Source organism: Beta vulgaris, chromosome 8, assembly GCF_026745355.1.
Source record: "Beta vulgaris subsp. vulgaris cultivar EL10 chromosome 8, EL10.2, whole genome shotgun sequence".
NCBI classification, from domain to species: domain Eukaryota; kingdom Viridiplantae; phylum Streptophyta; class Magnoliopsida; order Caryophyllales; family Amaranthaceae; genus Beta; species Beta vulgaris.
The window spans coordinates 1,471,084-1,494,830 of record NC_079209.1 but is presented as its reverse complement, the minus strand read 5'-3'; the positions used below and the strand labels follow the sequence as shown (position 1 = coordinate 1,494,830).

The 23,747-nt window shown below is 34.5% G+C and overlaps 2 protein-coding genes across 2 annotated transcripts; one reads left to right on the top strand and one right to left on the bottom strand.

Moving 5' to 3' along the window:
* The first annotated feature begins 269 nt into the window (after positions 1–269).
* On the top strand, positions 270–10,497 carry LOC104900548 (uncharacterized). Its single transcript, XM_010687984.4, has 14 exons — positions 270–560; positions 652–714; positions 2,884–2,939; positions 3,425–3,505; positions 3,846–3,919; positions 4,235–4,317; positions 5,044–5,150; positions 7,353–7,495; positions 7,584–7,631; positions 8,674–8,726; positions 9,240–9,324; positions 9,412–9,478; positions 9,595–9,705; positions 10,081–10,497. The coding sequence occupies exons 1-14, from the start codon at positions 337–339 to the stop codon at positions 10,191–10,193; spliced, it is 1,308 nt and encodes a 435-aa protein (XP_010686286.1). The 5' UTR covers positions 270–336; the 3' UTR covers positions 10,194–10,497.
* A 1,537-nt stretch (positions 10,498–12,034) lies between these two features.
* Positions 12,035–14,043, bottom strand: LOC109135785 (uncharacterized). The gene is made up of 2 exons (XM_019251353.3): positions 13,025–14,043; positions 12,035–12,279 (listed from the first exon to the last, which is right to left on the bottom strand). Exons 1-2 carry the CDS (start codon positions 13,675–13,677, stop codon positions 12,243–12,245), a joined length of 690 nt encoding a protein of 229 aa, XP_019106898.1. The 5' UTR covers positions 13,678–14,043; the 3' UTR covers positions 12,035–12,242.
* Between the last annotated feature and the right edge of the window lie 9,704 nt (positions 14,044–23,747).

Below are 23,747 nucleotides of genomic sequence, written 5' to 3'. Positions count from 1 at the left end.
ATTACAAATTATCAAAGGAATCGGTTTAATTTTAATATAAAAATAGATCTAATCATCAAAGTAGACCTAATTACATATTTCTATTTCGTTTTTTCTAATTGGTATAGTTGCTTTTTCCCAGTTTTCGATTTTTGAAATATAACTTCATGTATAATTGAATCAAAGTTTTCATGTGAATAGAAGATAAAACTCATATTCAAGATGCAACAGATAAAGAAAGACAGAATGAAAAATGTTGCACTTATTAAGAAACCGACTACTATAATAATATCCCTAAACTACCATATAGTAGCTACGGAAAACCGGCAACTCTAGTTAGTGTGCAGGTTGGCTTCAATGGCGGAAGAGCAGCCGCAGCATGAACAAGAAGAGCAACCGCAGCATGAACAAGAAGAAAAGCAACAAGCTTTCGAAGAAAACGATGAAGCCATTGTTGATGAAGGTCAAGTATACACATGGCCGACAATAAGCTTCGATGTTCAACCTTACAGAAGCTACCATTTTCACCGCCAATTTCGCTCCTCTTCTAACCCTAACAACTTCTTCAAATCCGTCAAATGGTACACTTTTTCTCTCTCCTCTTCAAATTCTCTTGATTTTTAGCTTTTTCTTTTGCATTCCTTCATTTCTTATTAAAATTTTTTTGTGCAGGTCACCTGATGGTTCATGCTTTCTTACCAGTTCTGATGATAATACTCTTCGTCTCTTTTCATTGTCAGTTTCTCTGTCCTCTTGTTTGAATGTTTGATTAAATATGGTGGATTTTTTTCGAAGGTTAGATGGTGCACACGCTATATCATAGAGCCTGGTTCACATATGTACATGGATAATAAGCCAAACAAACATATACGCGTCTATGTTGTTGCATGTTCATTGGTACTAGTCTTTGTGTTCATAATTAGTCCATGTTCATTGTGCATAACTGCATATGGTTCTCATCATACGAACCTGTGTATGTACTAAATTGGGAATTCTCTTGGCATTTTGGACTTGATTTACTCATTGTGCAAATTTATAGGGGAATTCTACATGGTGGCTCCTAATTAGCAATTTTCTATTTGGGTGGCAGGGCAAAAAATAATATATATCAAGTGACCTCCAACTTTATTTTGATATACATAGTGACCTTATTAAGCTTATATTAAGTTAACCCATCACAATCACCACCACAAAACAACCCTACCACCACCACAAACACCCTACCACCATCCCAACCACCCAAAAAAACGCCCCTTTCGCTCTCGTTTCTCCACCACCCATTTTTCTGTCTCCTCCCTTCTGCTATCTTACATCAAAAAAGAATATATAGATTTAGTCTGCTCTGAGAAATACATTCGGTGTGATAGAGAGTATACAAAGTATGCAATATTGTAAACCCATGACAGTAGTGACCTTTTCAGTTCTTTTGAGATTACATATGTGAAAGTTTCTGATAGAGCAAAAATATTCAGCTTTTCTCCTCTTCAATTATAAGCTTGATAGTCGGTAATCCTACAACTTTTTTAAATTTTAGACATTGGAAAATGACTATTGATACCATTAGCAAATTTGAATATATAAATAGTTTCATTTTGCTAGGTGAGAGCCCAAGACTTGTGTGATAGAAGGAAAGAATGAGATTAGGTGTGTGACGAGTGTTACTAGTATCTTGGTTGAGGGGGAAATTCAAACTTCAAAGGATGTTCTCCTGAAACATATTGCCCGTTCATAAGTATTGTGCCTGTGAATCATATGAATTCTGTCTGGAGCAAAATTTTGGGGTGGTGCGGAGTAGGTAGACCCATTGGCGCTCGTTTGATAGTATGGGTAGCGGTGTAGGGGTGTGGATTGGGGTTTATATGAGAGAAAGGGGATGAGGGGGAAGAGATAAAGAATTAGGTTTAATTGGTTAGCCATCAATCAATAACAAAAGGTCACTAGGTAGAATTTGCCAAAGTTGGGAGTCACTTTATATAATTTTTTTTTTCCTGTCACCATATAGAAAAATTGAATGTTAAGAGGCCACCATGTTGAATTTCCCAAATTTTTATTTTCATTTTAGATGTTTGTGATTACAATGTCTTCTAATGATTAAATTCTTTTAATGTTTGAGAAAGAAGGTTTTCTTTTTTCTCCTTTTGTTCTTCTTCTGGTGAATGATGAGTTTATAGCTTTACTTGTTGTTTGTGGAGTCTATTCAAACAAGGAGGATACTACATGTTTCTAGCTACCTTGACAGACATGTCTAAGGGGCTTGAAATGCTTTGCAATGTGAGTGAAGATTTATTTGAAGTGGGAGAATTCCCGAAAACGTTTTTGCTAATCTATACTCTTTTGTCAAAATAAGAGCTCCATAGGAAGTCGAAACATATTTGAACCTGAACAAAGGTAGAGAGAAAATAGTTGGTAGGTGAGTACAGGTCTCAACTTTAGAGAAAAAGTAGAGAGGAATATGTTACCGTAAAGGGATGGAACAGATGCTTTGTGACATCTTGATATGGATAAGGAGCAAGTAATTTCGGACGGAGGGAGTACCTCATATATCAGTATTGGTGCTCTTCTGTGTTACTTTTCACTCTTCAATTCACCTTGGAATCTGTTTAATGTATCTGGATATAACTCTGGTACCTGGACAATTTAGGCTAAAAACCTACAAAGATCTCATTTTTTTTTCTTGGTCGGACATCGATACACGTTGTAGTATTCACGATAGATGTAGTTGTCGAATCATACTTTTTGAGGGTACCCCTGGTTTCTTGTTTTAGGTTGAGATTCCTTGTTGATTAGCTAGCTCCTGGAAGTAGCCACTAGCCAGTTGTGTTTTTCTGTTCCCGCACTCTCCTTGTGCTCATTGTATACATTAGTGAACTTGAAATTGCTGTTAACTTGAATCTCCCCATGCAGGCCCGATAATGAAAGCAACTACCCAGCTGGGTCTTTTTCCTCAGATCCTGATGAAGGTGAGGCTTTATTTTGCTGAGGAATTAATACGTTCAGAATTCCCATTTCTTGCTCCCATCTCTGTTGCCAAAACCAGCAGAAAAAGAAAGTAGATTGTAGTGCCAAACATTACTTTCTTTAAGTTATTTTCTGAAGAAACAATATGTATGTGATCTATGCATAAATTTATTACTGCTGACATGACTTGCATGTTATGGAGGATCATCTCCCTTACCATGCATATATGAATGTGAAATTTCTGTTCTTGTTGCTTGTACAATTGGACCAAGCTGCTTTTTTTTCTCTAATGTTGGTTGAAAAGGCTACACTTGGTACATATAAGTTTTCATTAAGAAAAAACTGTAGAAAATATTTCTTTACAGTGTTTCGATCTTCAGCATTTTTGGGGAGAGTTGTTTCTGTATCATTGTAGCATAGTGTTAATTTTTTTGTTATTCTTTGATCTGGAAGCATATCTTTCTTAAGTCATTTTTTCTGGCTGCAGATTCGTATTCTGCCAACCTTGTCATAAGTGAGGGAGAGTCTGTGTATGACTACTGCTGGTACCCTTACATGTCTGCTTCAGGTATGTGACTAATCCTGCATATTTTCTAGTTTTATCATATCTAAGATCCTTTTAGTTATATTTTTGCTCTTCAGTCTTATTAGTTGACTGGGACTTCAGGAAAAGGGTGGTGTTTTATTTTTAATTTTTTTTTTTTTTTGGGGGGGGGGGGGGATGCATGATGATGTTGTGTTTTTCACTTATACTATCTAAGCTGTACCGTGCTTTTATTCCAGTTCCTCTCATGAGTTTCCAGCTTAAACTAATATCATGTACAAAATCGTATAATGCTTATTGCGAAGAGCCTATTTCTATATACCCTTGATATATTACAGCACCCGGCTCTTATATTTCTTTTCAGATATGATTAGCTGTGTATTTGCAACTACTACTCGTGATCATCCAGTTCATCTTTGGGATTCAACTACTGGTGAGGTGCTGTACCTTTATTGTAAATCTTCTCTCTCTCAGCCCCCTTCTACATAAGAGAATCTGCTGTGGCATTGAAATGTCTTTATTCTCATGATTTTGCATGTCATGATGGATGAGCATATCATCTTATTGCCTCTTGCTGCTGCTTTCGAATAAATTATGGATGAAGTCTTTTTATTTGTTCTTCTGTAATTTGTTAACGTTTTGTTTATGTTTTCATCCTCTGGTTTCACCATTTTTGAAAATGTAGAACTCTTGGCTTCTTCCTTCCTCTGTCCAGCACCTAAAGGGTTTTCTTATCTTGACTTTGTTTTGCAGTTACGTTGTACATATCGAGCTTACGATGCTATGGATGAGATTACTGCTGCTTTTTCAATTGCTTTCAACCCTACTGGAACCAAGTATACTTCGTGATATGCTCGAAAAATATTTGTTCCCTTGCTTTTATGTTTTTTTTTTGTGTGTAATAGAGTTCCATAGTTGAATTCTTCATTGAATTCGAGGAACTATACCAACATTATATGCCTATTACTTTGCAAATGCCCTGGCTTACACTTGACAGATATAGAATTGGCTCAATTGACCCTCCACTCTACACAGTAAAGAAGACACTGGATGAGAATATTGTTTCTTATCGTGGGTTAGGTACCAAACAAAGGAAAATAACTAGAGGGGAAAAAAGGTGTAATATAGTCATATGCCATGGATGTTTGGTAGAGTATCCAAGCAAGTTAGCAACTTCCCAAGCTCCAAGTTTCTGTTACTTGAAGACGTGGCATTTGAGATATTAGAGTTTCTTGTCTGGGATATGTTGGTTGTCATCTATGACAGTCAAGGAAGTTTGGCTTCATCATGACTAGTTTATAGACTAGCCATCATGTGGCTGCTGGGATTTTAAAGTTAGAAAATGAAGTAACTATTGCATCTTAAAGTTTTTTTCGGTTTTGTTGTCTGATTATGTTTCTTTATGATTGTTAATTTGAGTTGAATATCAGAATTAAGTAGAAAATAGTCTCCATTATTTTTTATTTTTTTATCTGGGAATCAATTTTCTAGGATGTATTTAAGCTATGTTTTACAGAATTAATTGAGTAGCTTATATTTTCTTTTTCCCGATTCCGTTGTAGGATATTTGCTGGATACAACAAAACACTGAGGATGTTTGATGTACATCGCCCTGGTAGAGAATTTGCACAGCATTCAACCCTTCAACGATCCAAAGAAGGGCAGTCTGGTACAGTATTTTGCCTTCTAAGATACTTCCGCAGATTTTGCAAAAGCTTTTGGTTGTGTATAAGATATATTAGGATGGGCTTTTAGCTTAGGGCTTATTAGAAAGGTCGAGGTGTTTGGTAAGAAAAAGGATTTGCTTGCTGTATGAGAGTGTTGCACTGATGATGGAGTTGGCATGCAATGTTAAGGATTCTTGGGAAAGGGGTCACGAGTACAGTGCTGATATTGGATGCAAGATAGATGATATCAGCTCTCTCAAATATGCAAAGCCAAAGCATCAAAGCTCTTTTCGATTTACTAAACTTCAATATGCTGGATGATCTGTCAGTATCAGTGATAACTAATTCATCCCCCCCCCCCCTCCCTCTGTACTACATTCTGGAACGTGGTATACTCGTGGACTAGTTCGCTAGAATTCGCTATCTGCCATGTACCGGAACATGCTCTCTTCCATGTACCGGAACATGCTCTCTTCCATGTAACACGGATCTGTGCTCTTCAAATTCATGTGAACCGATCATGCTGGTGAGCATGTGTATGCTGAAGTTCACTAAATTAAGCTGTTCAGGCTGAGATATGAGTGTTTAGAGCATACTTCTGAATGTTTAATAATTATTATTTTTGCTTCAAACTTTAAAGTCAACTAGCGTAAGTAAAGAGATTGGGGGGGGGGGGGACGGGAGCAGAGATAGTTTGTTGAATATGGAGAAGGACATGGGATTTGTGGTTCTAGGAGCAATCAAAACTTTAACCGGGAAGCTTATAATGGAAATAGTTTGCGATGTGCCGATGCATATCTTTGTTCTCCTGAGACCAATTATTCTTAGATTTTTTTTCTTAAATCACTCATTTTCTAACTTTGGTCTAAAAGACTGTCATGGAGCAGTGAGCACTAATCTGAAAGTAGGATAGGCAGATAGCACAAGCCTGTTGAGACTTGTGGACTCATTGATGTGTTAGTAACTTAGTTGCTTAATTCAGAATTGAACTCTCTGGTAACTAATGTGTATATTGCAGCTCTTACATTACTGAAAGTATTTCAGCTTTGTCTTATGTGGACAAAATAGAAATGCGTCCATTTATTGCACTTTTTGAATCTGTGAAGCTGCAGGTAGTCAATGTTTTTTTGTCAAAATGTAACAAAATAGTGCCATAAGGGGAATAAATCGTCTAAAGTTATTCAACCCTTTCCCCACCTTGCCTAAGTGGGAACTGCACCTGTGGTATTGGGATCATGAGGTTGGTTGATTTCAATTCTCTTAGAATATACTTTTCTGAGGAATGTCTGGTTTGTGAAGTGAATATTCCCTGAATATTAATGGTTGTTTTTCAGGGTTTGAAACCTTAAGGAAATGTAATTTATGGTCCCCATCATGTTCTTTTGTTTCAAATTTTGTACCAAATGTCCAATATTTATTTAGGCAAATTGACTATTAAGTGCTTTAGTTTATTGTGAGAAATGTTACAAATATCTTAGGAAAATCATATATGGTAGTGTTATGGTGCTAACACTATATAATCTGACTTATTGGGTATTCTTAAAATAACTATGGAGTGCCAAAATCTCTTCTATATAAGCTTATTAGTAGCGAAATTATACCTCTGCTAATGGAGAAGACAAAAAAACATTAGTAGAAGAGGGCATTTTTGAAGAATCATATGAACGTCAAACCATACTCTATTAACATGCTTGTAATTATGTGATAATTAAGGTTTCTTTGAGAGAGAATTTTGAGCATAATTTAGAAATATCCGTGAATTCTGTGATAATTAAGGTTTCTTTGAGAGAATCATTATACAATTTCCAATATATTAAGGCATACATTAAAGAAAACTTTGGAAAATAAAAGCAAATGGAAGTATTAGCATTATGAAACAGTTTGCACTATGGACAAGGAGAAGCTTAAAGTGTGGAGTGCCAAAATCAGTGGTTTTAAAACGTTCTACTTCGGGTATACCCGCTTTGTATGCTGTGAGGATCCTAGCAGTGGCTCAAAGTATGTGAAATGGAGTGAAATGGGAGAAGTTTTCTAGCCGGCTCAAAGGCCAGTATTGTTTGCATCATTAAATGAAGTATATTATACCTATGGGCTGCCAACGGAGGCAATTATCCTCTTTGTTGTTTCGCTGTTTTTAGTAGCTATCTTTATTCTTTGTGTAGATTCACCTGATTATGTTGCTTTCTGTTGTTATCCATCTGCAGGTATTATATCTGCAATTGCATTTTCTCCAGCAAATTCTGGGATGCTTGCCACTGGTTCATATGACCAGACTACTGCTATATACAGGGAAGACAATATGGAGCTTCTGTATGTCTTGCATGGCCAAGAAGGTGGGGTTACACATGTAAGTTGCTGTTATATGTTGAGTTCTAATTTTGACTCTTGTCATGATTACTGATCTTTACCTAGCGATCTGTTTTTCTATTTGACAGGTACAGTTCTCAAAGGATGGCAATTATTTGTATACAGGTGCCCGAAAGGTGAGTTTTTTCCTTGCAGCCTGGGGATTTATATGCAATTGATAATAGATTCTCATGTAGATAAGAGGTGAGTAAAAAATATAAGAGTAGTCAAATTGATAAGAGATTGTCATGTAGATATGTAGTAATATGGAACAGGGTTTCCTGGGTTAATATCTCTTTCTATTTGTCTCTCTCAAAACTGCATTTTGTCTTTTTTTCCCCTCGACAACGCTAATCAATAAGATTGATGAAGTAGCAATTAATGCAAAAACAGCCAATTGGAAAGCTATAGGCATACATCTAATCCTCCAAGCTACCAACAAGTGAACTATACCATTTGATCACTCATTGTTGTGATCAATAGGGTATAGAGTAAGTTCAGTTGAACTTGAGGTAGGACTTCCCTTGTCAGCTAGATGTTGTCTATGTTTTAGATGACCTCTTTTCTTTTTTTATATAATTTTGTGCCACTGCAAAATATTCTGGAGCATTGATTCAGAAGGAGCTGCTTTTGGTTATATAATTTTGTAAGTGTTTTGAGTGCAGTTCCTCTATTACAAGAAACAACCATCCAGTTAGGATGCTGCTATTGGCGGGAACTTGACAATTCCATATTAAACACCCTGCTCTTACAAATTATTCTAAGTACCAAATCTATTCAACTTTGACATAAATTAGTTTTGTGGCAAGGGAGAGGGAGAGAGAACAATGAAGGATTTATTGCTTTGAAAGACACATTGGAATGGGAAAGGTCAAATAAGAAGAAATAGTTCCTTCAATCAAAATTATGAAGGATTCTGATGTTAATTGTGCCATGTAAAGGCTGTACTTGTGATATTGTTGATAAAAGGTCTCTAGTCTTGCTTAGTTTCAAATTACCTAGTAGTTAATTTATCTTCTATTGATATATAATTCTGGTTCAGTTTTCATTTTTGGTGATTGAAAGTGGGGTAGCTATATGTCAATGTATTTGAGTGCATTTCATCTAGTACAAGAATCTTATTGAAACTATTCCCCATACCAGTAAATTTACTGAAGCAAATGGTCTTATTGTTTGAAGGATCCTTATATAATGTGCTGGGATGTGCGCAATACCGTAGAAGTTGTGTACAAGTAAGCAGTACTCTTTTCTCCTTGGCTGATACTTTTGTTGAATATGAGGTGTCTATGGACTATGGTTATCAATTTTTGCTCGAATTATAATTTGATCTATAGTATCAGTGCTGTAATCCATGAGAGTTTCCAGAGTCCCACTTTTGCTGCCTATTGCTTCCCCATAGGCCATAATCATAATTGAGGCCTGAGTCCTGATCCGCATTTGCCAACTGCTTTTCTTTTTTCCAAAATCTTTTGGTTTGATGATCAGGTAGCTGATGCCATATAGCTATTAGGGAAAGGAATGTATGGTAAAAGCATGGAAGGCATCATTTTCTGGTCGCATTGTTTTACTTCTATGTGCCTTTTAGCTAATTATACCTCTCTCTCTGATATATTTGTTTTCTTTTAGTTCTTTTTATTTGTTTGAGGTGCTACTTTGGTGATTTTACGTATATGCTTGGTTAATTAATTGGTTCTATACTTGTATCTAATGGACTATGCCTCAATCCTGTTATTTATATCATGTAGGTTATATAGATCAACAGAAAATACAAATCAGCGAATATCATTCGACATTGAGCCCAGTGGTCGACATCTCGGAACAGGTGGACAGGTATGTTACGATTATTACATCATAACTTAAATGGCTATCATTTGTCTACAAAGTCCATTGTATCTCAATTCCATCTCTTTTTGCTAGGACGGTCTGGTGCACATTTATGATCTGCAGACTGGGCAGTGGACCTCCAGTATTACAGCTGCATCAGGTTTTCATCGCTCTGAGCCTCTGCTAGTATATATAGTGACGAAAAGCACTGCAGCTTATGTTGTTTTTTATCGTATGTCAGACTAAATACCCTTTTCTTTTACTATTCTCCTGCAGATACAGTGAATGGTTTTTCCTTCCATCCATACCTTCCAATGGCTGTCTCTACATCAGGGCATCGAAGGTTTGGGAATCTTGATGACGCAGAAGAAGATTGCACCCTAAGCAGTAACTTTCTAAACCCCTATCACTGATCTATTTATATTCATGTATGATGGTGGTCTAAAAAATAATGAGATGTATGTACTATTCCCTTATGTTCTTTTCTAGCTACTAAGAGTTCCTTTGGCTTTAATAATTGAAGGGACCAGTTTTCTTTTGGTTGATACAAGTGCATGCTTTATCCCTTCCTGGAATACCAAATAGTGCATGTTTCAGATTAGAATCATCATACTCCTTATTCATTTAATCAATTAGTAGCATCTTATTATGTGTAACAAAGTCATATTGTGCATTTTGTTCATAAATCTTGGAAACAGATGTTGTGTAACTGCCATATATCTATGTGAAAGTAACCCAAGTCTCCTTATCCTGTTCTTTTAGGTAATGAGAATTGTGCCTCTGTGTGGGGCTTTTCATACACTTCAGCTGTAGAGAACATGTCGAGCATCAACGGAGAAGATTCAATTGCAGAGTTAGAAGATGAGAAGCCGTAGTGGAGACCGGAGAGAACATCACTCTACACTGCCATTCTCTCAGACATTAAGACCATTCTGGCTGCACATTTTTCAGAACATTAGTAGACTTCTGTTCACTGTAAGATTAACACTATCATTAGCCTGTTATGCCCTGTGAATATGTAGCATTCAAGTAGAGACTTCACAAGTTGGTGGCTTGGTGCGATGGCTATTTAAATCTAGAATAGGATGTATTTGCTTCTGTACTTTTGTGTTGGCGCCGAGGAATTTATATTCTCACATATAGTATTTAATAGGTAAACCCGGCCTATATTTGCCTATATTTGCTTGTTTTTGAATCTCTTCAGCTTTTTTTTTGTATGCCTGGTGGAATTTTGATGCAGTATGGAGTCACGTCCAGTATAGAAGCATGTGAAGGGGTTTCTTTCGAATTCTCACTAGAATTCCCTTTAGAATGGGGGATAATCTTAATCCTTGAAGATGTATCACCACTATTCTTATCAACTTTAAATTGACCTTTAAGGAACTCTAATTTTTTGGAATGCGCCAAATTCTATTTGAACAAAGTGAGCAGATTTGTCTCATTGCCGTTGATTATTGCTCCAACTGTTATGCTCAGGCAATCACCTTTTTCTCTTTCGTTTTTTGGCTCTTCGAAGGATATTATCCTGCCGTTATTTTTATGCATCTATATTTCTCTTAGTGACGGTTACGGGTACGAATACGGGTGGGAGGTAGAAATTCTGAGATCAATTGTAATTTCTTGTTCCCTATATACAACCTATCTTATTTCCTTCTTCCTCCCCTCATTCTCGTTATCCAAACAAGAGAGTTTATTTTCTTCTCGATTTTTCATATGTTGTCATATGTTTGAGGTGTATACATATAAACTTATTTTTTCGATAGACAAAGCATTTCATTATTGACATAAGCTTTTGTTAACAAAATATTTATTTCCTTTTTGTGTTGATTTCTAATTTTCAAATTAAGAAACAACTATTTTTTATGACGAAGTAATCTTTTAGGATTTTATACTACAATGAAGGCACAATCACGTATGCATTATTAATAATACCTCAACTAGTCAATCATTATAAAAAACTTTTTATAGTGCTCCTGGGAGCACCTAGAACTAGGTGATCCCTCTCACATTTTTACCTAAAAATTTGCAATTACCCAAGGGTCCACAGTTAGAAGAAGATGTTTCCTCATTTACCGCAACTCCTACTAATTATGTGCGTTAATTATGTTGGTGTATTATCCAACAGTTGGTCTTGTAAAAGGCTGTCTACTTTTAGTTTAAAATTAGCCACGATCCAAACTCAATATTCAAAAGAGAACATGTCACCTTTTTAAAAAAATAGTGACTACTTCAATCTATTTAGATATCAGTTTAATCTATTTCGTGATCACTTTAATCTATTTAGTAATGACATTCTCTAACCTATTCAGATAACTAGTTTAATCTATTTAGTGACTAGTTTAATCCGTTTGGTAAGACTACCGAGTTATTTTTTGAAACTATATGTTTTAGTTCGAGAATAAAAAAACAAAGGAATGAGAAGATACGGAATGACTAGGATAGTGTTGGGCTAGAGTGAAATGGAATGAATTTATTAGAAAAATTTAGTTTAAAATTCGTTAATTATATGTTAGAATCAAACCGTCTATTCTAATCATTCGTAATTATCCAACATCTCCCCATCTTCATAATTGGCATAATCTTTTGTTTTACACGGGATAATTGGTATATATTCAACAGGCTTCAATCTTTTAGTTTTCCTACAAATAAGTTTAATTTATATAAAGTCAGATGAAAATAACAAAGCCTTGCGCAGTGCATCACACTGCACCAACGATCAAACTAATAAACTTGTCAAATGGAATACAATAACATATTCAATTATTACATATGATGGATAGCTTGAAGTAAAGTTAGAGGCAATTGAAACTCGTTAACAATGCTTCACTCAAAAATAAAAATAAAGAAGACTCCTTAACAATAACGTCAATTAATAGCAAGTCTGATGATTATTTGGCAAGGAAACAAGTGCGCGAATCACAACTTCACAAGCCAAAACTACCAAGGAGACTGCCAAGGAAACTGCACAAATTCAATGGAAACAAAATACATTATCTTAAGGATTATGATATATGAGTCTTAAGGGTTGCATATTGACATAAATACATTATCTTTCTTTTTTGAGGGGACATAAGTACATTATCGAAAACGGAGACGATATAAGTTGTGAATATATTGCAAAATTATTCATCAATCCATGCAATAAATGCTAAGTTAATGCTGCATATAGGGGGGTGACAATGAGACGAGACAACTCGCGAGCTACTTGTGATCGACGGTCAAAACTCGATCAAAGCTCGACTAAATATGTTGGTGAGTCGAGTTAAGCAACTCGATACTCGACTCAAAAACTCGTGAGAAGCTCGAATACAAAATTATCAATGGCAAAATACCTAAACTCAATGTTTTTCTATATACTACCTTATTATTGCTTTTAACATGAGACACTTGCCAGCTACTTGAAATCTACTCGGTCAAAGCTCGACTCAGTCAATGCAGGGCCAAAACTCGATCAAAACTCGACTCGAATGAGCTCGACTCATCAAAATGCTAACGAGTCGAGTTAAGCAAGCTCAAACTCGATTCACATCATTGCCACCCCCAGCTGAGTATGACTTTTCCCAATCATTCAAACAACCAAAGGAAAACATATATGATTAGCAAATTTAATAAGCCATCATACAGCTTTTCCCAATCATCAAACAACCAAAGGAAAACATATATGATTAGCAAATTCAATAAACCATACATGTACAAGTTTTCTTACCTAAAGGCACTTAAACCATCACTTCCAAATGCTGAGGCAGCTGAGCTAGCAGAAATGTTGCTAGTAAGATCATGATTATTGCTCCCCATCATCTGAAAAACCATCTTCAGTGGATCTCCTGACGTATTCCCATACATATTATTGTAGGTTGGATAATTAACACCATAATTAGGTGTTAATCCAGTTGTTGTGACACCATACATTTTCATTAGTTGTTCACTCATTTGGTTTTGAGCTTGAATACTATACATCATTTGTTGTTGTTGAGCTTCTATGAATTTTTTGTAAAACTCTTGTTCATTGAATAGGTTGGGAGAGAAAGTAGGGTAACTATTTGGAAATGGTGAATTATTTGGAAAAAAGTTAGGAAATGTGGAACTATTAGAAGAAGAGTTATTATTCCCTTGGTTTTGAGAATTGTTTTGAGTGCTAAAAATATTAGGATACTTCTTTTCTAGCTCTTTTTTTATCTCCTCCAATTTTTGTTGAGGAAATGCACCATCTTTGGCTAATTTCTCTAGTATTTCTATGGCTTCAAGAATCTTTTTGATCGTTGCTTCGTCGTTCGTTTGATTGATGGATGAAGATCCACTCGAAAAAGGAGAAGGAGAAGAAGAATTGTTGGGGAAAGAAAACCCATTGAATCCAGCCATTGATGGTACTATTGCAAGAAGTAATATTGAATAACCTTCAAATATAATGACAGATTTCTCTTAGTCAACTCAATTGCATTGTTCAAATAAGAGATTTAATCTTAGTCAACTCAACTACATTGCTCAAATAAGAGATTTAATCTTAGTCAACTCAAGTACATTGCTCAAATGACAGCTTATCGATCACAATTATGCATGTTGACTTAGTATTATATCTTCAAACAATAGAAGATTGATCTATTGAAGCTTAACCATTGAGCAATGGCATATTGGAATTTCTTACCTTAGAAGAGTAGGAATTAAAATTTGAGAGATATTAGTTGATGTGATGTGATGCGATGTGTGCATGTCGTTAATGCAATTGGGCAACTTGGGTCTTGTTTATCCTTTGCAAATTATTTAGTGTTGGTTTGGTATATATGGAAATTTAATTTCTGTAGAAAGTTTTATTTTATAGGAAATTACTTTCCTTATGTAATTTCTAGAAAATAGTTTAAATTTATTTGGTTGATATCGAAGAATTTGCGATTTAGGTAAGAATTATGATTGATTAAGGGAGGTGCGTGGATAATTAAATTCCCACATCAAGAAATTTGCAATTCATGTAGGAATTCTGATTGATCAGGGGTGGGTAAGTCCTGTCAACCAAACGAAACTTTCGCAAGTCAAGTCTCCTCGCAATTCATGTGGGAATTCTGATTGATCAGGGACCAAACGAGACTTTCGCAAGTCAAGTCTCCTCTTCGCAAAATGATCATTATTAAATATGGCGTGAAGCTGTAAACGCCTGTTTGCAAATATATATCTAGAATTTTTACATTCTATTGAATTACTAAACTAAATATGTTAAAAGATCAATTGAAATCATTAAAAGATATTTAAAAGAATCTCAATCACTAATCTAATATATTATAAATAAAGGATATTTTTTAGAGCATAGAGAGCGCAAAATAAGATATACACCATTTTTGACGAATAAGAATGAAGATAATTAATATATTTTGCATTAAAAAAATTCTAGAGTTATATATGTAAGGCAATTTGGCAAATAGTATTCTAGATAACACCTAACTGAAGAAATCAATATATTTTGTTTCCATATAAATACATTTGAAATATAGAAAAAGAATAAATACATTTTATAGTAACATACTCCCTCTATTTCTCACTTTACTTTGGAGAGTCAATAAGGAAGTACAAAAGTATGATAGAGAAATTGAAAAGGTGAAGTGCGAAACTTAAAAAGGAGAGAGATAAACTAAAAAGTAAATGACATGGGTGGAAAAATAGGAGAAAGTAGATGATACATGTTAACAAGTATAGAAAAAGCAACGGGTGGAATTTTAAAAAAAGACACAAAAAAAGTGTGTAGATTAAAAATAGACAGATTGAGTATTATATTGAGATTTTAGGGCAAAAATATGATCAAATATACTTTTTAGAAATCCAACTTTACTTATCATGCATCAAAAACTATAATAAGCATGTGTTTCATGTAATGTACAATTTAGTAATTTAGGGGTTTTCATGGGTGGTTAACCGTCCCGAAATATCGGTTCGATAATCGGAAGTTTCAGTTCGCTCTTTTTGTGCACCGTAACCGTTTAGACGATTACCGTCTAAGCGGTTAACCGTTTTTCGCTACGTTTTTCGGTTAACCATAACCGTTATTTAAGTTATACTATTATGTTTTACTTAATGTACATACATATTTTCAATTTTTTTGCATATATTTTAATATTATATATACTCTAATATAAAATGTATTATAAAGTGGATAATGAATCCATTGGAAAACATAACTAACAATAAGAATTCACTCCATTTCCTAATTATAGAGTTCATATTAGTACTAGTGTTTTCAAATAATTACATACTTCCTCTAATTGTTGTAACTTATATTAGCAACAAATATTAGAATTAATGTAATTGTTTGAAAATGTTTCACAAAAATTAACTAGAGAAAAAAATATTTTGGTATTTCGATTATTAACTGTTCACTCAAAAATCATAACCGTAATCGTACCTTTTAACCATTCATTTTATCGGTTTGGTAATCGTACCATTATATTTTTATATCGGTACGGTAATAACCACCCATTTAGATCGATTTTTCGGTATTTCGGTACAATTTTTCGGTATTTCGTTACGATTTTTCGGTTTCGGTTGTTTATGAACACCCCCAAAAATTTACGATTGACAGGATGTATGCAAATGTGTTTGCGTTCAATATTAGGGAGAAACCTTAGATAAACTTTAGTAGTCAAGTAGCTGCTAGTTGACATCATATGTTGCCAATGTTGGCTAGCTAAACTTGTAATTAAAGTCCATATGGGATAAAATGATAAGTCTGGATTCAGAACTCCATCTATGTTTTTAGACTATGCCTTCTCGAGCAACAAAGATAAAGTTTACATGCACATGTGGCCTACAATGTATAGCCGAGGGCATGCACGTATATGCATGATCATATTGCAAATATATTCAAGGTACCACCTCTTGTACACTTTTACCATCAAACTAGATATAAGATGTTAGCTATCAACGTATATAAGATTGAATGTGAAACTTGGATTAATATTGTTAGCGTACGCCATCCCATGCACCAAGAATAAAATGTGCATGCATCTTAACATGTTACTCCCTCCGTTTCAGATTATAAGGCATGTAAACCACTTTTACGCATATTAAGAATTTAGTTAGTTTTAGTTAGATTTGCATAGGTAATAAGAATTGACATTAAATATTGTATTGATATAGAAAATAACTATAATATTATCTTGATAGTATAAAGTTGCATTTAATTTTACATTGGTAATGGAAAATGCCTTATATTTTGAAACAAAAATTTTTGGCTAAAATGACTTATAATTTGAAACAGAGGGAGTATAATAATTGAGGCGATACATATCGTTTCACATCCCAAATTCAAGGTCTCACCTTATATACACTTCATTAGTCAAGCTAGCTGGCATCATATGATTTCAACTAGCTTAACTGGTAAAGTCTATATGAGATTGGACGTTAACTTTGGATTTATAAATTACTCCATCATCAAGTTACAATATGTCTTCTAATGTGGAGTGTTAGGTTTCGTGAAAATGGTTGGATGACATGTGGTTCAAGGAACGTATTGTGAAGTGTCTAGTCAAGGTCATTAGTTTTTTTTTCTTTTGGTTAAAGGGAAGGTCATTGAATTGGAGTTACAAGTAGATTGGATAGTTAAAGTAGGACATCTGATGGATTTTTCTTTTAATTTTAGTCCTTGTAATACCTCTTCTCTTTCTTTTATCCTTGTAAATAATGTATTAGGATTTAGGATTTCTACTCGCGCAAAGGGCCTCTTAATGTTCTGTTTTCTATCTTTATAAAAATAAATTGGAGTTACGAGCAAATGTGCAGAAAATACTCTTAGGTGTATGTACATCCAACTATCCAAGTGAATGATATTCTATATTGTATTGACTAAGTTGGTGCTTCGAGGATTAGAGTATACTTAATTCTTCCATTCTATGATCAATGTCTTTTCAAAAATATATACAATTTTTTAGTACTTCCCCTATTATTCTTCATTTTAACGTCTTGATTTCACGTTTGCCAATGCACAATATATTCTAGGGAAGCCAAACTTAACAACTAATTGTATTATATTGCAAATCCAAAGATAACAAACTAGTAATTGCCAAATGCGGCCTTGCGTGAAGGAAGGATGTGGGTTGGGTGTTGTACGTAGCTAGGGGTGAGGCTGGCTTGGTAATGTCCTATTGACAACAGACGAGTGGAAGGATGGGGAATGATCTCCTGAAGAAGCTGAGTTGAAGCTCAAGCCATCTTGTTTGGTATGCAAATTGCTTTTGATGTCGGATTCAGGAATCTTGTAGTGGAATCGGATTGCTTGCATGTGATCCAATTATTAGATGGGAACAAAGCCATAATAAGCACATAAGTTGTTGTTAATGATGTTTTAGCTTTTAAAAATGATTGTTTGATTTTTGTTCATTCTCATATGTTATTAGTCGATTGTGTAATAAGGTGGCTCACTTTATGGCTAAACTCTCATTCTTTCTATCCGAAATGAGGGTTAGAATGGAGAACTATTATCCTCCTAAAGTTTTATCCCTTGTCCTTGCAGATAAGGCTTTTGCTTGATTAATTTAATAATTTCCGTTTTTCTTAAAATAAAAAAAAAAACTAGTAATTGCCAAAGGTAAATCATTAATCTTCCAAGCACGCTAAGTCGATCGCTAAAACCATATACCTTGCAAAGGGAAATCATTAGCATAAAAAATGTAACACTCTACCGCCTACGACCTACAGACCATAGAGTACAACCCTATTTCGACCTCTCTTTGCAAACATCCAAGATCCAACACATGATAATCATTATTATCTCTATTAACCAATTAATAATAAATTTTTAAATCCAGTTAATATTTTTACCGTTAATTATCTTATCTAACTAATACTTAGGGACTAGGCATGTCCATTGGGACAGGGGTCCAATAAAACCCTTCAATAAGTTCTTTTAAAACACGTATGACCCGACCCTTATTATAAATGGAGGGAGTCCTTACAGGGTTAGTGAATAAGAGGGCAGGAACGGGTATGGCCGTATGGGAGGGCCTTGAGAGGGTTTGAAAGATTTTTCTTTTTTGAAACAAAGCCTCCACTCTTTATCTTTTTCCTACCAATCGTTCATCATCATTTTTCCCCCAAATTTTTTTCTCTCTCCTAGGGTTTTTCTTTCTCTCCTCTTCATCGGTCTGGAAAACTACAATTCGCACATCTCCTGGGGTTTTTTTCTCTCTCCTCTTCTTCGGTATCTGTTAATTTTTAGATTATATGAAAATGGGCCTGGGTAACCCAATAAGGAGGAGGAGAGTTTAGCCCACTTATAAGCTAGGAGGTTCCATCCTAAAACCAATTGGTGATAGGGGGAGTAACTCCTCATCTTATAAACTGGTTTATTCTCTCCTCTTTCTCCAATGTGGGACACTCACAAGTGGACTTTAGTTCAATGGGTTTCAACACACCCCCTCACTTGTGAGTGTCCTTAGAAATTCAGAGTTAATTGGAAAGGTCAGAGCAATAATCCTCTTAGGGGTTGGACATCCTGTTGAGGTAAATCCTTATCCTGTAGCGATCAAATACGCAGCTTAGACGAGACCCGCAACCCGGACTCTGATACCATGTTAATTTTTAGAGTATATGAAAACAGGCCTAGGTAACCCAATAAGGAGGAGGAGTGTTTAGCCCACTTACAAGTTAGGAGGTTCCATCCTTAAACCAATTGGTGATAGGAGGAGTAACTTCTCATCTTATAAAGTGGTTTATTCTCTCCTCTTTCTCCAATGTGGGACACTCACAAGTGGACTTTGAATAGGTTTCAACAGTCTCCGATCTTTGACATTTAGTAATTGTCATAACGTAAAAAATTTCTCTGAAGGCCTAGAATAATATCTAACTGCATTAGAGAATGAAGTTGGACTTGTTGAATTGCGAAGAGCTTGATCTATCACCAACTGAACACCCTGAAAATGAAGATGGATTGCCATGGAAAGCCCTCAAAAGTCTTCGTTATTTGCAATTGCGAGAGATCCCTAAACTAGTGGCTTTTCCTAGAGGTCTTCAACATCTGGCGAACCTTCGTTCTTTAGAAATAAGGTTTATCAAGGATTTGAAAGAATTACCAGAATGGATCAGTTGTTTCCATTCTCTTTTTTGACTTTCATCTTTTTCGTCTCTAGGAATGAAAAGCAGAATGTCTCTTTTTGTGTTTTTTTGTTTGTGGCTGTAATTTTAATTTGGTGAAATGCATTTCAACAAAAAATAATGAATCATATACATTTTGCATCAATATTGATCAAGTAGTTATATACAGGTCGAGTTGTAATGGGTCTGACCCAGCCCGACCTGTTGGTCAACACTCTTGACCCGACCCAACCCAATCCGTCAACACATTGACCCGATTCGGCCCTAACCCACCCCAATGAACAAGTCTATAATAGGGAGCTTGTTAGCTTTTGCTAAATAGTTATATAAATGAGAAAATTAAACCTTTGGACGGCTTTCTTTAAGAACTTTTTCTAGCACGCCACTAATTGTGCCCACCATACAACTTTAACAACGAAGTACACCCATACCACACGCCCAACCCCAGCTTAGTCTTTAATGGATGGTATTCCATTTGACGCGTAAATTGACTCTTTTCAGTCTTTTACAGTTTACACACCACACTACATCTTATTTTTTTTTGGTTCTAAATTCCAACTTTCTAAGCCAAGTGTGTCTATAATTGTCGTCGACCCACCACATAAAAAGAAAGCCAAATAATTTATAATTGGTCAAATCATGTTGGCGTTCATCAATAATATTGGGTCAACCCACTATAATAAGCTCGTCGGATCGATTCCCACCACCTACATTAATGGAAACCACTTCTTTCTTAAAATAATGCAAAAAATGCACTACCCCTAATCATATCCTAGTGGGGGTTTTATTTATTAAAGTATGTTATATTATCAGGTATATATTCATAGAATATACGAAGGTGTAATAATGATTCATGAATTATTGAAATAAAAGAATAGTATATATATCATGTTATGCTCACATTATGGAAAAGTGTATAGCATTTGCCCTAATCATATAGTAGTCCGCTTTATACTCTGTCTTGTAATGTTGTAGATTATGTTCTTATGCTTTCATGTGGAGAGTCGAGATAAGGTTGAGTTGGTGGAATAGTGATATTATTTTTCAATTCGTTTTTTTTTAAGTTTAGTTAGAAATCAAATCTTACGATACTCATCATCATTTGAGGAATTTCCCTTATCTCCCCTTATGAATATATATACATATTCTATATACTGTCTTGTATTCTGTTGGTAGCTAGTTTAGGACATCTGGTAGTTAGTTCTAACATGTGTAAGAGAAGTTTTACTAAGTAGTACTTGGTCTAGTGGTAAAGAGAGCACCCCTCCAACTTCAAGGTTGGGGGATTGCAGATTCCCCTTACCCTTCCCTCTTACACTCAAGTGTCTGGCCCATCAAAATCCGAGCGGGGTCCGGAACACTTCTTCTTACCAAAAAAAAAATGTGTAAGAGAAGTTTTACAAGTAGATTTCTCATATGTATTATTCTAGTCAGTTGTTTCATAATAACAGAACATAATACCACAACTTAACTTGAATCGTTATTTTTCACTCTAAATAGAATGTTTCTATTGAGATAACACATTTCTTCCTGGTATCAGAGCAACATTTTGATCTATCCAAATTCTCGCTCAATTTTTAAGGTATGACACATTTTTATTTTGAATCTGCAAAACTTTTAGGTCTTGTTCTTGGTTGAATCAGCGAAAATACGTTAATTTTTCTTTTGATCTTCAAGTGAGTCCCATTCATCTTACCTTTACCAAGATGTGAAGAGGAGGTCGAGATCATATAGGCAATTATATGATCATATATGATCGCATCATAGAAGCATTATAGAATATCAAATACACTCCATTAAATAATACATGATCGAGGAACCAGTACACCTAATCCTTTATTAGGAAGATAATACTTACACATGGACGTCACTATTAAACTATATACTTCGTACTTGCACCGCAAGATAATGATGCCTTCAAATTAGAAAACATATTAAGTACTTAAGCAAACTATAAAAACAAATAAGAAAACAACAAAAAGCCAAGATTGTACAGGTAGGGAATCTAAATTTAGGGATTAGCAAAGTTCGGCTGATTTCCAAAATATGCTTATCAAAAACTTCATCCTCCTATGTTAAATGTTCTTCATTGCAGTAACTTATTGAGTAGCATAGAAGGAAGGCATAATCGAGATTTAGTTTTTAAAATAAAAAAAAGAATCGGAATTTCAGAAATTTTAGGGTTTGTTCTCTTCGGCATAAAAGAACTTTTTTTTTTGAGTGGTCGGCATAAAACAACTTAACTGAACTGAATTGGACTAAATTGAACTGAACTGAATTGAAATGAATAGTGATATGTGGGAGTAAAATTAAAGTATTGTTCAGAACTGGACTAAATTGAACTGAACTGAATTGAAAATAAGCTACGGAGAATCGACCCTTAGCTTAGATATATTTTTTTGGAAGTGAAGAAGTTTTAGATTGAGTACTTAATTGATGCATGTCTTATTGACTAAAATATTAGTACAATGTGAACATCTAATTAGCTCGATGCCAAAATGGGAGCCTTAACGAAACTCCTAGGATTCCTCATATATAAATAGTATATTTGAGTATTAAGATCAGAAATAGTATATCAGTTCTTACACTATATTGATAAAATGATAACAAATAAATTTAGTAGGTTAAACTTTTAATACATTCTTTAAATTGGAGATAGAATCTTATCTAGATAATTGCTTTGTTTGGCCCTTTATACAGTTTAAAGAAAGTTTGTAGGCTTGTAGCTCATGCATGTCATATCGATTAAGGTAGTATTGAATATTGATGCAATAATATAGGCAAAAACTAATCAGCGTCTTTGGGGAGGCGGGGAGTTAGATAAGGTAATTAAAAATGGAAATATCAAATGATTTAAATATTAATTACACCGGTTGATGCGTGATTTGGCATGCATCCCAATATTTATACCATTTCATGAAATATTTAGTGCTCATCTAACTTTTCGAGACATTAGTTAATTGGCAAGATCCTTAGTTCGATTTATATAAACCTCCAAATTAAATTTTAAAATCTCTCGCAGCAACAAATGAAAAATCAAACAAGTTCTTATAAAAATATATGTCGTGCTTTTTGCACAAGTTAGCTCTTACTCTATTTGGAGTATATAATTTTTTTTTTTTTGATGCATAACGAGTGAAAACAACCTCAGAAAGGATTATAGAATAATTAATAGCCAATCAATTTCGATTTTTAATTAATGGAGCATTCGATGTTAATATGATTGTTTGTGAAGAACAAATGATGATTTTTAGATTGATGGTTCAAGAAGAAAAACTCAAATTAAAGAAGTGATCAATTAGCCTTTGTTGATAGCAAAAGGAGCTAGGTTTATCAACAATCTTTTCAATAAAGGTTACAAGCGGAATCTTTCTTATTCTCATAATTATGAGGCTTTTAGATTATTCAGCAAAATGATATATAATCTAAAGTGAAAGATCGCTTTTTTAGATTCTTGTGATCCTATTCTTATAATAAAATACGCCTTTATTATAAGTAGAAGCGTGATTAGAAAAACTTTAAAAAAGAGGTATAAGTAATAGATTAGACAGAAAGGAGTATTCATAATTGAGAAAAATATCAGATTTTCTTCCAACTGGACTTAAGCTCAATAGGACCCTTATAAAACGTGGTCATGTGTTGTACACTTTTATGCCATGCCAAAATCCGACCCTACTAAATTCCTACACTTCTTATCTTGTTGGTGTCTTCATTAAAGTTCAGCCTTCTTCCCAAATTTCCAACAATCTATTCAAGCTAGGTATATGAAGTAGTATTTTCTAACTCTCAATTTGACGGTGGTGTTTCACCTGACAAATTACAATTAATGAGCACAAGTCAACTGCATTTCGATCCACAATTAAACACATGATCAGTTCATTACTAGCTATTGTCTGCTCAACCAATTATGTTTTGCATAGATATGTTCGTTAGATTTTCTCGTTAATTACATTATACAACAAATTAAAGGATCTATAACTCTTATGTTTCTCTCATTCAACCAATATAAAAGTAGAGTTTGAAGAGAGCTTATTTCTAGTTATTAACACCCACTCAAATCTCTTTGATGTATCATTACCTATACTTTCCATTCTCCTTATCCACAAACTTACTCTATTACTTATTCTTGTTAGATTCAGAGTATTCTCGTTAGATTCAGATCAGATCGAATTAGTAAGTTCTATTCGAATCCTTCTCATTTTCAATGACGACTTAATGCCAAACATCTTAATTTGGTATTAGAAAAAAACGTAAGAAAACTAAATATTTAAACAATGTACGAGTATCAACAACAGTTCTATTATTATAGGATTAGTTTGTAATTTCCAAAAACTTGGAGCTAGTAGCTCAATCGTTAG